General features: G+C 49.3%; 1 protein-coding gene across 2 annotated transcripts in view; it reads left to right on the plus strand.

The window, feature by feature from the left end:
• Nucleotides 1-3,456: 3,456 nt before the first annotated feature.
• TSC22D3 (TSC22 domain family member 3) overlaps nucleotides 3,457-14,662 on the plus strand; it is a 39,511-nt gene continuing 28,305 nt past the window's right edge. Inside the window, exons 1-2 of one of the 2 annotated variants that reach the window (XM_032475848.1) lie at nucleotides 3,457-3,608; nucleotides 4,246-4,671. In XM_032475848.1, the coding sequence (XP_032331739.1) occupies nucleotides 3,523-3,608; nucleotides 4,246-4,671 (512 nt within the window). In that variant the 5' untranslated portion in view covers nucleotides 3,457-3,522. Of the gene's footprint in view, nucleotides 3,609-3,837; nucleotides 3,987-4,245; nucleotides 4,672-14,662 lie in introns of those variants that run through there. The other variant, XM_032475849.1, reaches the window with a different exon arrangement.

Below are 14,662 nucleotides of genomic sequence, written 5' to 3' on the forward strand. Positions count from 1 at the left end.
AATTAAATTGGGTGATGCCATGTAAAGCACTTGCATAGTGCCTAGCACATGGTAGGCAGGTAATCAAAAATTCAGCTATTATAATATTAGTTATTATACCAGATTTGTCAATTTCCTTCCTGGTTCTCCACAGTACAAGTGAGTCTTTAAATATAGATTAGGCAGTAAATCATTGATTGCACTTTTTTTTGGAGTATGCATTCTTGAAACGGATGATATGCTTTGTAAATGTCTGATAAAACCATCACTAAAGAGTCACCTAATGGTTAAAGACATGAGCTTTGAAGTCAGAAAGCTGTGGGCTCAAACCTGAATGCTACTACTTCCTACTTATGTGACATGAGAACTTCTTTAACTTTCCCAAGCCCATCCCATCACTGGAATCATAGTAGCTACTTCATCGGATTGTTGTGAGGATTAAATGAGATGAGTTATGTGAAATGTACAGCTCTTAGCCTGACCTCATTTATAATAATTGCTAAATGAATGGCAAACTTGTGAAGTGGGAGGATTTCCTTAACGTTTCACACGAGGTCCCCTGAGACCTGGTCCCTAAATCCCTTTCCAGCCTTGACGGTCATCTCTCACATCTTATTCTTCAGTAACACCAACCTGCTTTGTAATCCACACCCAGCCCCCAGCATACATGCTGCAGTTCTCACCTCCAGGCCTCTGTTCTCTCCTCTCTCCCATCCCTCCTTTCAGGGCTGACGCCTCCTCCGCACTGCCATAGCAGTGCTCCCCACACACACACCCGGCCTCCATCATCACTTCCCATGTGTACTGTTTTTGTCTGTTTATGTATCTGTTTTTCCAACTAGACCATGAATTTCTGGGGGGCTTGGGCTGTGTCTTATTTATCTCTGAGTCCCCACTCACCCTGTACTTGGCACAGGGCAAGTGGAGAGTAGGTGACAGTTGATGATTCCATCTGAGAAAGTGGTATCCCTCCCCCTGCCGCATTTCTACTTCACCCAGAAAGCCACCAGCTTTGTCTGGAAGTGGCGCCCCCCTCTGCTCTCTGCATTTATACAAGAACATTTTGCTACTTGGAGCCTCTCCATCCAACATAATGTATGTTAGCAAAACAAGGCTTCACAGAGAGGAGCCAAGGAGGCCCTGCCCAGTCAGCCTTCCGGGGAAGGTATGCTATATGTTAATATAAGCTGGACTTGTATGCAAACACACAACCGCCTTCTGAACTCTATCTCTGAACTATCTCAATGTTCCTATATCTAAGTTATATTTGCTCTTGATCAGCCTGGATACAGTATGCAAAGCTGTACTGAATTATTAATGATACTACTTGCGAGCAAGGACTACAACAAGGGAAATGTCAAGGGGACAAAATCTGGAGTTCAATGGTACCAAATGCCAAGAAGGAAATACTTCCACCAGGGCCTCGTCCCAAGGTTATGCGCAAAGATAAGAGGACTCAGGCAAGTGTAGAGCAAAAGGCCCCAGCAGTTTTCAAAACACAACTTAAGTAAACATTTATGGAGCTAATATATTTTGTTATGATGTTTAACATAAAATAATTACAAACAAGAGGGAAAATCATAAACACTGTAATTAAAAAACAATTCAGTAGGCTGTAAGTCTACACAATGCATATGAAATTTCATATTCTACTACCTCCTCTGGCTTTTACCCAAGAGCATTAAAAAAAAAAAAAGACAACAATGAAGAAGAAAAGGGGAATTAACCCATAGAAAGGACTGGCTTTTTAGAGAACAAACAGCATCTTCAGCAGTCTGTGGGAACACAGGGACCGTACTCTCAGCTTTCCTGGTCTGGTCAGTGACCTCCCAAAGTCTCTTTCATCTCTGATTTTGGGATCATGTCAGGAGCCAGGGACAGATCTTGTTTGGGGTTTTCTGTTCCCTACAGCAGAGAGAGTACTGTCCTCCCTCCATTTCAGAAATTGCCAGGCCCCATATAAGATCCATAGGGACTTGGAAACAGGAGTTTGTTTGCTGCCCTTTGCTCCCAATCACCAGCCAATGCTTGTGACATATGGAGGGAATTTCAAATCTATGACACCCCGATCTACAGGCACTCGCGCAAGTGGAGCTCCACTAGAAAGAGGGTGGCTTTGCCCTGATGGCGTTCTGGCGTACAGCTTGGCTATGGGGCCTTCCTAGTGAAGATGTGCCTTCTCTTTCCTCCTGCTCTCAGGATCAGTGCAGTGTGAATTCCACTAGGAGGCACCCCTGGTGTCTGTGCAAGATCTAACTGACTCAAGCAGGAAATGTTCCACGCCTTAAACACAAGGTGGCAGTATATGCTGCTCTATTGCAAGGGCCATGGGCTTGTGAAAGAAACGAGCTGAAGGGGGGTGGGGAGTGCTGACAGAAACTGAAATCTATTTGAGTTTTCAGTGAAAACTGAACATCATGAATATTTTGAATTTTTTCAGGAACTAATAATTATTGAATCATAGGCATTCAAAGTATTCCAAGTCTTTAAGTCTTGAAATGCCCAGAACCCTACCACTTACCCACCCAGCACATCCCTACAACTCACAGAGCTGGGGTTTGACCCAGGGCACCAGCCCGCTGTGCTCTCCAGAAATCTGCCCTTTCACCTCAGCTCAGCTCCAGAGTCACTTTCTCCTCAGAGTCAAGAACCCCTCAGACCAAAGTTTCAGGATCCCCCTCCCTCAGTGCCTGTGAACATCCAATAACCACACCTCTTGAAAGGGTAAGGACAGAGATCACCTAAGGTGGCAGGTGGAGATCAGAAGAGAGGGGGGAGAGCAAGTTTGGAAAAATAAGTGAAGATATGGGAAGTGAGGAAGAAGGGAGAAAGCAGGAGAAAGCGGGAGTGAGGGAAGCGAAGGAAAAATAAAATGAAGAAAAAGAGGGGGGAAGAAAGAAGCCAAGGGAAGAAAAAGAGGAATGGGAGAGAAAAGGGGCAAAGGAGGAAATACAGAAACGGAGGAAAAGAAATAAGACAGGAGGTAAGAAAGAAAGAGAAAAGTGAGTCAAGAAAGAGGAAAAAAAAAAGGAAAAGAAAAATAAATGAGAGAAAGAATGGGAGAAGACGCGCGGAGAAGGAAGGCGGGGGGAGGGTGTGCCAGGGGGTGCAAATTGAGAAAAGAGAGGGAGCGGGTGCAACGAGAGGCGGGAAGCCTGCTGAGGAGCTGGCATTCCCGGAAGCCGGGACAGAGATCGGGTCAGATGGGGTTCAGGGAAGAGAGGGGAGAGCAAGTGGGGAGAGAGGGGACGATGAGTGCAAGGAGAAGAAGGGGACAAAACCCGAGGGGCGTTGGAGCGTGCTTCTGTGAGTTTTGTTTCAGACCCGTCTTGGGTCCTCCGGCTGCGCGCCAGGAGCTCTAACGCCTCAGGGGTAACCGCTCTCCCTGCTCCCCCCTCCCCTCCCCCGCTTCTCGAAGGCAGCGTCTCTCCTGTAGGGGGACCCGTCCGCGGTGACACGAGGCAGGTCGGCCCTCCTGCCGAGCTCGATACCCGGGTGGCGCGGTGGCCCTGGTCGGCGGTTCTCAGGGATTTCTGGCCGAGGATGCGCCAGGAGCGGCGAGAGAGCCCGAGTCCAGGGCGTGCGGAGGAAGGGAGAGCCGGGCCGGGCTGCCGGGAGCGCGGGCTAGGGTGCGAGCTGCCGTGCGGGGAGCGGGGGGCGCGAGGGTGCGGGAGGGGGCGGGGCGGCGGGATGGAGGGCGGGGGCAGCACCGCGCCGGCTCCCGGGCGCGCGCCGGGGAGGCGGCGGACCCGCGTGGTCCGCCGGCCCCCCCCCCGGGGGTCATTTGCATGCTGTCACGGCCCCGCGCCGACTCCCGGGGCGCGCGGCTCGCCCGCTCGCTCACTTGCGCTCGGCTCCTGCCACCGCTCTGGCGGCGCAGCCCCGGGGAGTCCGCGAGCGGGCAAGCCAGCGAGCGGGAGAGGGAGGGAGGGAGCCCGGGAGGGAGGGAGCGAGGGCGCGCCCCGGCTCTCCCTCTGCCCCGCCGCCCGCCCTTCCTGCTGCCACAGGTCCGCCCCGGGCCCCGCTCTCACTTGGGAAACTTGGGACGGCGTTGGGGCCGCGTGTGGCACCTCAGGGGGGCGGCCCCGGCCTCGAGAGGAGGAGGAGGGGGGAGAGGAGGAGGAAGAGGAGGAAGTGAGCCCGAAGGATCCGCTCAGAGCTGTTTGTCCAGCTGTTGCTCTTCGCACCCCGAGCTGCGCAGCCAGAAGGGGGACGAGCCGAGGACAGCCGGCTTTCGGCGCTCATTTCCAACTCTTCTCCTCACAGCTTGTCTTTCCCAGACACCGTGGAGTCCCCTCAGGCCAGCCCAGCGGGCGCGCACCTGCCGGCCGCCCCTGACCTCGAAGGCCAGGCGGCCCCCGAGGCAGAGAAGATGGCCCGGCCCAAGACCGACTGCCGATCACCTGTCGGCCTCGACTGCTGCAACTGCTGCCTGGACCTGGCCCACCGGAGCGGGCTCCAGCGCGACAGCAGCGGGGACAACAACAACCCGGGCAGCCCCACCGTGAGCAACTTTCGGCAGCTGCAGGAGAAGCTGATCTTTGAGAACCTCAACACCGACAAGCTCAACAGCATAATGCGGCAGGATTCGCTAGAGCCCGTGCTGCGGGACCCCTGCTACCTGGTCAACGAGGGCATCTGCAACCGCAACATCGACCAGACCATGCTCTCCATCCTGCTCTTCTTCCACAGGTGAGTGACGGGAAATACGGAGGTGGGGCCACGGTCCCGGCTGGCACCCGCCTCTGCTGGACCCTCACCTCTGACAGAAGAGGCAGCCAGGAAGTCCACGAGGGGCGCTGAGGGGCTCGGGCTAACGGGCTGCCCTGACCAGACCCCGAGGCTACCTGGACTCCCGTGCGGCTAAGGGGAGGCCTGGCAGGTGGGAGCCCTGTTTTGAAAGGTGCCTGCAGACCCTTTCCTCGGGAGATGCTGGAGCCCTAGATGGTTTGAGGGTAGCTGGCGGCACTTTCTTCCCAAATGCCTGCATTTCTACAGCCACTTTGGATATTCTGCCGCGGGGTGCTCAAGGGGATCTGAGCATCTGAGTTCCTCCCTTATCAAAAGCCCATTTCTAAATATGCAAGCTATCAATGAAACAGCAAAGGTTTTTAAATTACTGAGTGGCCCTGACTGACAGGGAGGGCAAGCAAAATGTCAAGACAAGTTAAGCTGCTGTTGGGGCCGGGGAAGATGGGGAATAAGGAAAATCTGAGACCTGAGAGAATTTCTTGAAACTCTCCAAGGGGGGACACCTCCTCCACGGATCACAGCCTTCAATTTGGAGTGGTGGCTAAAAGCAGCCCCAAAGAGCATCCTAGGACAGGAGGATGGATGAATCCATGTCCTCTCAGGCGTGTGTTGGAGTGCGGGTCAGACTTTCTAGAAATCCTGCTGAAGGGCAAGGAGGGCAGTGGGAAGGGGAGAAACATAGTGGGAAGACCCAAGGTGGCTGCTGTCCTCCAGTCTGAGACACTCTGGTAAGAGCCGGTCTTAGGGGAACAACCGAGGCAATTTTGAGGCAAGGGAGACAACTTCAGGAAACCTAGCTGTGTATTTGGTGTTCTTAGAGCCACAGGGACAGGGCACTGTTGTGTGTGTGTGCACGTGCGTGGGTGAATTTTATTCTTTCTCAATGTTGCAGCTTATGTAAGAGAAAAAACTTGCTGCAGGAGACCTGGGTTGTAGTACAAGTTATGACTACTTCCCTGTGTGAGCCTGAGCAAATTGCCTGACCTCTCTGGGCTCTAAGATTCCTTCTAGTTCTGAGATTCCAGATCGTGGGCAGGTAATGTGCTCAGACAAGGTAATAAGAAATTTTGAGCTCCCACAGAATATTTGAATAATTGGATGGCTTTTCAGTGAGGCACAAATAGGACATTTTAAAAGCCATCAAGCTAGGCAGGCACTGCCCTCACTTAGTGCTCAGCCCAGGTTCGCCTCCTTAGCCCCAGAAGTTTCAGGAGGAGACAAGCAGGGCTGCCGACTTTGTTAGCATTATTATAACAAGTTGTATTTCCAGCCATTTTCCACACCATCGAAGCCCTTTCTCATCTATTATTTCACTTCAGGCATCAATTTATCTCATTGCCTCCACGAAAGCAGGCCGCATATGTAACAGGTTTCGAGGGAATCTTCATTTCTGATGAAAGATTACTGCAAGCGTATTCAAACCACAGCTGCTGCAACCCTGCAGAGTAAAGCCCTACCAGGCTCCTAACAAGCCACTAGGCTTGTAGGCTGCAGGGGAGGAGTGGTGACGACACCTGGAAACAGCGCCCCCGTAGCACTTGCAGTCTTTCAGCTGGGACTGAAACTGCTCCGAAATGGCCTGATGACAGGTACATAAGAGGGGATGCCTCCTCAGCTCTGTTCCTAGGTTGGGGGCCTAGGAGGGTCAGATCTAGGTGAGTGAGGTGTGAGGCTGAGAGCCTGTGGTCAGAGTTTTCGCTTGTGCCACACCTGGTGAGGCTTCCTGGTGGTCTGGGTTTCTTGAGTGGCAAGACCTCCTTTGTCACCTACTCCACTGACACCTGTCTATTGACACTTGGTTCTTGGCAAAGCCCAGAAGTCCCACCAGGTTGGACAGGGGGCTGAGGGCCTTGGTGGAGGGAGCAGGGCATACTGTTGGGAGTTGTCTCTGTGCACCCTGCCTCCTGGAATCAGGGCAACTTAATGTCCCAAACAGCTGAGCAGTGAACCAGCAAGTACTCAGGCTTCAATGAGGCTGGAGAATGACAAGGTCCTGTGGCAATAGCCTTAACAGTTCCAGCAGAACAAAGCATTCTCTCATTTGACTTGACAACAGGGACCTTAGAGATTGGGGATTCTGAATTTGGTTGAGGTTTTGCCTAGAATGACATCCTTATTAGCAAAGTAAGAGATTGTTGTTGCTGGTCACAGGGCTTCTCTAAACTCTGAACTGGACAGTCTTCTCCTGAGTGAAAATTTCCATTTCCTTTTCTTACTTCATTTATTCCCTGGTTTTGTCTCTTCATACCTCAGCCATCATTTTTACTTCTGTTTCATTTAATGAGTTGATATTTCAAATGCCATCATTTTTTACCTCTATTTCATTTAATGATTTGGTATTTCCAATTCCTGCCTGGGTGTCTTTTTCCTCTAATTTGTCTACCTTCAAGGCCGTCTTTTCTGGAGAAGTGACTCTTCCCACCCCTCCTCCTGCAGCCCACCCCCTTGCTGCAAGGGATCCTATATTCTTGGGAGCAAGGGCGGGGCACATTCTTGATTTCTATCTGGTTTGTCTGCTTTGACCTGTCCCTGGCTCCCAGCTTAGCTCTTGGTTTCCTTGGAACACAAGAGTGTATGCAATTTGAGAGTAGGGCATGTTTTGTACTCACTTGGCTTTCTCTTGACTTCTAGTTATACAGTCAGTACTCAGTAAAGGTTTTTTGACTGGATGATGGCTTAATTGTTGGTGTAGTCCTACGTAAAGATTTTACAACTTTAATTTAGTCTTGGAAAATTCTTATTAAGGTTCAAGTGTGATTTTTTTTCGGTGTGAACCCCATGCAGTAACTCTAATAGCAGAAGTCCTGATGGACAGTGCTGTATATATACATATAAATCAGTGGTAATGGGCATGCAGCTCATTGGTATGTAAATAGTGCGTCTAAATGATTGGGAGGAAGATGTGTTTTACATACCATCCTTTCAATTTTGTGTTAGGTAACTAATAACTATAATAGATTAATAGCTAACATCTATTAAGTGCTTCCAACGTGTACTAAGCATTATATCTGCATAGCCTCATTTAATATTCACACCAACCCAAAGAAGTGGGCATTGTTATCACCATTCTTCATTTTTTGATGAAAGAAATTGAGGCTTGGGAAAGTTAAATAACTTACTCAATGCCTCACAATGAAGAGCAGAGCCAAGACTCCACCTAAGATCTGTCAGACACTAAAGAATTGTCTGTGAAGAAATAATTGTTAAGCAGAGGTAAATATTAGCCCAGAAACTAACCAGATGGTTAAATGTCCTTATTAGGTGGGGTGGCCATCCAGTTCGGGGACATAGGGCTTTCAATGCTCAAACTGTCTCAGGGAAACTAGGATGGTTGGTCATCCTATTATTAGGAGACTATACCTAGACTGTATCTTTTGAAAATGCTTCTGAAACTGAAAAACTCAGGAGGCACATAGAACATGCTGGGCAAACAGCTAAAATTTCCAACTGAAATGTAGCCTATTAAAAACATGCAAAATTGAAATATGAGGGGCCTTAGTTCTCTGATCAGTAAGGTGCAGCAAGCTGACATGGGAGCTTTAGCCATATTCTGTTGTTGTCACTGCTGTTATAATGTCAAATTTATTTCTAAGATTTTATCCAAGCCTCCTTAGTCAGTTCTATTCTGCCTTGGGCCCCCAAACCCACCTGCCCAATGTGATCTGAGATATTCTGAATCTGAGTTCCCTTCCAACTCTGAAAGCCCTAGGAGTCTACCTTTAAGCTTCTGAGCTAGCAACAAGTGGTCCCACACTTAGATCCTCAGAAAATAATAACAGCAAAGATTTTGAATTGTTTTATGTGTGCTAATTCATTTAATCTTCCCTATTGATTTGATATATAGTAGTAAGGGGAAAGATATAGATTCAGAGATCAGGCTTCCAAGAAAAATTTGCATGAAAATTATTTGTGCTTCTCTGTGTCTTCGATCTAAGATTTCATAAATGTGTGTTCCTGCACCTGATTTCTGAGGATGTAGCCACTTACATGGTGTGATTTGAGGAGCAAAACTCTCCCACCTGCCTACTGTAGTGCCTAAATTCATACTGTAAGATCAGTTCTCTGTCCCTAAACCATCTAAAACCTCTCTCCCATAGCACAGTGGTATGTGGACCACATTGTGAGAAATCCTGAGTTAGAGATTGCAACCCTTTGTCAACTAATTTGCCATTTGATTTTGAGGACGGAGTTCTTTGCAGTAGAGAGGTTTGGGTTTCTGTGTGCTTAAGTCTGTCATTCTTTGCTTTTGTGATTTTTGTTTTTGGTATCAAGCTTTGAAAGTCCTTCCCTAGCCCAAGGTAATTTAAAATAACTATTTCCCAAGTGCCTAGTGGTCTGACAAAGAATAAGCACTCTTGGATTAAGGCAGTTCTCTGTTGAAAAACACAAATGTGTTTGCAAACTTAACATTTCATGGTTTGTAGATCTCATGAGAACCTTGATATGTAAGAAATTGTCTTTTTGCTGACGCACAGATGTAAATTCCATGTGTTAAGAGGCTTTGGGCAGTGAGTGACCCTAGTGCTTTACCAGCATTTACTACATATATTACATATGTACGTGTGTGTTTTATATATGTAAATAAAGTATATGTATATATTAGATATCTACATATATAATAGTAAAGTATATATAACATGAAATTTGTCATTTTTAAATGTACAATTTAGTGGCATTAGGTATATTCACAGCGTTGTGCAGCCATCATCATTATCCATTTCCAGAACTCTGTCATCATCCCAAACAGAATCTCTGTACCTATTAAATAATAACTCTCTATTGTCCCTCCCCTAGCTCCTGGTAACCTCTATTCTACTTTCTGTCTCTATGAATTTGCCTAGTCTAGGTATTTCGTATACATGGAGTCATACAATATGTGGCCTTTTGTGTCTGGCTTCTTTCACTTAGCATAATGTTTTCAAGGTCCATCCATATAGCAGTACTTCATTCCTTTTTATGACTGAATAATGTTCCGTTGTATGGATACACCACATTCTGTTTAATCCATTCATTTGTCCATGGATGCTTGGGTTGTTTCCACCTCTTGGTTATGGGGAAGAATGCCACTATGAACATTGGTGTACAGGTATCTTTTTGAGTCCCTTCTTTCAATTCTTTCGAGTCTCTACCTAGGAGTGGAGTTGCCCAGCACCTGTGTCTCATCCCAATTTTGTGGTCCTCTACTATGGTCAGTTCATACGTAGTAATGCCTATGAAATGAGCGAGCATCTGTTTCTTTGTGGAGAATACCCCCTCCCTGAGTCGGCTGCTTGTGCTAGTGGTTATAATGAAAAGAAAGCTAAGACATTTAACAAAATGATAGAAATAGAAGTTTTAGGGGGGAAATGAGATGCTTTCGAAATGCTCATGAATTAGGGACTGGCAAAAGTTTGAGTGTATCTCTCTCATGAATGGCCAGGTTTACTACCCAGGGTTTACTTGTTGAAAGAATAACGCCTGACTTCTTTACTCGTCATTGACTACTTTGCATGGATCTGTTTATCAGAATTTCCTTCGGGGTGACAGTTCACTGGGAGTATGGGTCTGTGGGAATGTAGCATGGGAAAGTCAAGTTTGGAGAAGAGAAGCTGAGAGACAGGGCCAGAGTCCTTGAAAGGCCTGCTACACAGTGTGGGGCTTTGAGCAGCGTGAGAGTTCTGGATGGATGGGTCCTGCTCTTCAAGAAAGGTGGCAGGAACAGAACGTGAACTTCACCTCCTCCTCCAGTTTACCAGGACTGGACGCATGTGAGCCCACACCCCAGAAAATAACTCTTTCCAGGGTGACCTTATGTTCCCTCCCACCTGAAGAGAAGGTTAACAATCCTGCTTATATTTGCACTTCCAGATAAACTAACAAGCTCTCAATTCCAGGTAGAGTGTTGGCTCCTTTCCATAATTGGTCCTGAAGGCCAGGAAGTCTGGGTAAATGGAGATGGATGTGTCTGGCCCAGGCTGCCAGGGTCTCTGGGTCCCCTAAGTGATGGAGCCCAGCAGAGCACTTGCCTGCACCTTGTGGGCAGGTTAAGAGGAATAAGGTCGGCGGCATCTGCACCTGGTGGTGGCCATTGCGCTGTGTTTGCTCATCACAATTCTGCTCCTACCTGAACTTTCTCCTCTTATGTAAGGCATCCCTCAAGATAACTACAAAGCCATAATCTGCCATGGCTGGCTGGGTTTACATAACAAATTGGTTGGTGTCATGCAATAGCCTCTTCAGCCCTGGAGAAGCCAACGTGCTGAGTGGACCTGAAGCTTGGGCCCATTTGGTGGGACACTCTGTGTGCTCAGTGCACTCAAGGGAGAGCATTCCTTGACCACAGGGGTCAAAAAAGATAAAATTTCCCTTTTAGATGAAGAGGGCAATAATGGCCCAGGACATGTGCCTGCAATAATGGGACAAGGGTTAGGGCTTCGCTGTGGGGCTGCAGCTTTGGCAGAGCAGGTTCTTCTTAGAACCCTGTGGGCTAATGGGATCTCTGTGAAGGCCAGAAGGCTAGTTCCCAGCCTCAGAGCAGGTTTGATGAGGACTCAGGTCAGGGGAATGGCTTATGGAAGCCACTGTGTACCATGCCGAAATCTAGCTTCGCTAAGAAGTCAGAGTGAGGATAAAACGGGGGTCTGTGAGACTAGAAAACAAGGTTTTCCAAATGCTAATCCAGGCAGGAGGGAATCTTATAAAGGGGCAAATTCACTTGGACCTTCTAGCTGGAAATCCCTGTCCCAAAGTAGCTATTGCTCTTTTAGAAACAGTTTAATAGGTGTGAGATCCCAGCCAGCACGGGGAGACTGACTGGGAAGCTTCCCATTGTGCAGACACTTGCCCAAGGGGAAGCAGGAGCTAGCAGCATGCTGGTCAGTGATGCCCCAGGCACGCTATCAGCCTTCCTCCCCCGGGAGCCACTTTCCTCAAATAGACCCAGCTTGAAATCAGGCCCCTGCCTGTGGACGGAGCCCCACAGGGACCTTCCCCATCCTTCCTTGAAGGAAGAATTTACTCACGAAACAGCCTTGGGTATTCAACCTACTTCCTCTTGTCTTCTCTTCAGGGGAGATGGAGAGCAGCTGCTCACAGCTTAGGGATCTGGCCAAGATTCCCAGTCTGAGGTTTCCTGGCTGGTGATTGGCTACAGCTATCCCTGAGGAAGAAAGGGATGAGAAGTGAGAGGAAGGGAAGTGGTTCCAGCGGCTCCTTCCTGGCTTACCCCCCACCCCCAACTACACACACACACACACACACAGACACACATACCCCTCCCTTTAGTCTCACTCCCAGACTGGGCTGGGCCTGGGCCAGCCTGAGGGCCCTGACTCATATCTCGCGTAGTGCCTTATGTAACAGAGCCAGGTTACTGAGGCATCAAGCTTCTGCTTGCTCAGTGGCAGGCTTCCCTGGGGCCAGGCATTCAGAAGCCTGCTGGGGGTCTAAGTAGAACTCACCAGACTTCCAAAGGAAAAGCCTGCTGTCCCTAGTGGCAGGCCAGCAGTCTGCTCAGAGGCAGGTGCCAGGCTGTGAAGGGGATTCCCCCCTGAGCCCCCACACTGAGCAGCAAATGTCAGCAGGCAGGTGAGCTGCTGTGGGCTTAGTGTGTTTTGGGGTGTTTTTTGCAGGATCGGGGGCTCCTGCTATCACCTGATCATATAGTGCTAAAGAGACAGCCTGATGCATCTGGAGAGGCCCCAGAACAGGTGTCAGAAGTCCTTCCTTTTATAGCTGCTTGTTGATTCAGGTACTGTTCTGGAGACCTTGGGGAGAAGGGTTTCCCAGAAGCCAGAGGAGCTTTTTAAAGGAAGGCCCTAAAAGAGCCAATTCCCAATGCATTCTCCATGCAGTCTCAAAGTCCCCAGGCTGGCCTGAATTCACAGTGACATTTAGCTCTCTTCCAGGCCTGTTCAGAAAGTTGCATGACTGGCTTGGTGCAACTGAGCCCCCAGTAAAGTGGGGCTTGCTGAATTCTATGATGTATTTCTCTAATAAGCTCATCTGACTATCCACAACACAGAATAGCCCCACCAGTCTGATATTCCATTGGCTCAAAGTTTGTGACTCAGCCAATAGGTTCTCTTTTTCTCTTTCCTTGTCTTTGCCCAGCCTATCCCGCTGTGTCACCAGCAGGTAAATGGCTCACCAGGCTGAGGGTAGTTGGGGACACTGCTCTTCCATCCAAGAAGAAGAGGAAGAGACAGGGAAATAAAGGTGCCATGGGAATTACCAGCAAGCATGATTTGTATCCAAAGCTCAAATTCATGACTCCTCAGACAAGCTCAAGACCACCATCCCAGGGCTCAGGACAGCCAGACACCCCAAATCCCCTGAATCATAGCCAGAATTCAGTGAAAACTAGGGGTAGGGGCTGAGGTGGAGGTGCAGAATTTCCCTTTCTTGAGACCCCTGCCAGGCCTCCAGCCCCTCACTTCTCCCTATCCCCGCACCCTTTCAGTAAGTTGCAGTAAAAAAAGTAAATAAAATAAAAAGAGTAAGAAAATCCCTTTAGGGTTTTCAGGCAATACACCCTGCCTACCCAGGTGCACAGGGAAATGAATGACGGCAGCGCCTCACTCAACCTTGTACTGAGCAACCAAGCACTTCAGTTGAACAGTTGATCAATCCATCATTTATTGACCAAGGGCCTGCTATTTATCCAGTGCTTACAGCGAATTTTTCAAATACCTAGCCCGCTAAGCCCTGTAGAGGACACGGGAGGCAGCAGAGGCCAGGGCCAGGCTCAGGGGAGCAGAGAGTGATATAGCTTCACCCTAAGGCCGGCAGGGAACAGAGCAGGCCACGTTGGAGCTGCTTCTTCTTGAGGGAAAGGCCTCAAGCTTACTGCTCCGTGCGTCTGCAGGTCCGGAGCTTAGGCAGTGCCAAAGCAAACTAGGAAGGGAGAGTCTATGGCGGCGGTTTCCAGCAGGGACTTAAAGAATGGCTTGGCTCTGGCCTGGTGGGAAGCGGCTGTGGGGCTCTCTGGTTGGGAGAGGGGAGGAGAACCTTGCCAGTCCAGCGGGGCTCATGGGTTGATCAGGTCAAGTCCGGATCAGAAAGAGCTATCCCTGGGGTGGGGACAGCAAGGAACACTTTCCATTCTTCCTGGGCTGAAACTGAGAGGCACCCAGCTTCAGGAACGAGAAGCCTATTCTGCCTTTATCTCATGGCCCCTCCCTGACTCGGGGCAAGCTGGCCCCTAGTAGCCTCCCCTCAGATACCTAGCTAGTCTTGGGTAGGCAGAGGTCTTCAGGGCCAGGGGGCAAGAAGGCCCCTCTTCTTGATGTTTGCAGAGAACTTTGGAACCAGGGGGGTTGAGTTTGGGAGTGCAGTTGAGGATGGGGAGCAGAGGAACCAGGAGAGTGTGGCTTCACATATGTGGACCTCTGGCCTCTGTCTCCCCCAGGCCCCTCCTGAGGGTGGTAACAGATCCAGGAGGATGTCAAGGTGCTGCCATGAGAATATATATACCATTCACCCTAATCTGTCTGGAAAGAAGTTGATGGTGGCTCCACAGGGTGTCATCTTAGCCTTGTTTGTATCTTAGTCAAACCCTTCTTCCCCAGATGCCCTATAAATGCCCCTGGGGTTGGGCTGAGGAAGGAGGGAAGCCTGAAGCTGACAGGAAAGGAGGGTTGGAGTAGCAAAAGGAACCAGCCTCAGGTCGCCTGGGGAAGAAGGGTGCTGCTTATCGTTAGCACCTTGCTTTCTGGGTCCCTCTCCCCTCAGGCTGATAACCTGGGCATCCATGCCCACACCCTTTCCCACCAGTGCTCTGAAGAATCCACATTTTATGTTCATGAACAGATTCAGTCAACAACAAATATCTCTTGCATACCTTCCATGTGCCAGGCTCACTGTTAGGCACTGGGAATAGAACGGGAAACTCACAAAAGGCATGGGTGCAGCCATCCTGGAATAGCCAGTGGAATGGGGGAGATGGACATTA

Source organism: Camelus ferus, chromosome X (genome assembly GCF_009834535.1).
Source record: "Camelus ferus isolate YT-003-E chromosome X, BCGSAC_Cfer_1.0, whole genome shotgun sequence".
In the NCBI taxonomy this organism is placed as follows: domain Eukaryota; kingdom Metazoa; phylum Chordata; class Mammalia; order Artiodactyla; family Camelidae; genus Camelus; species Camelus ferus.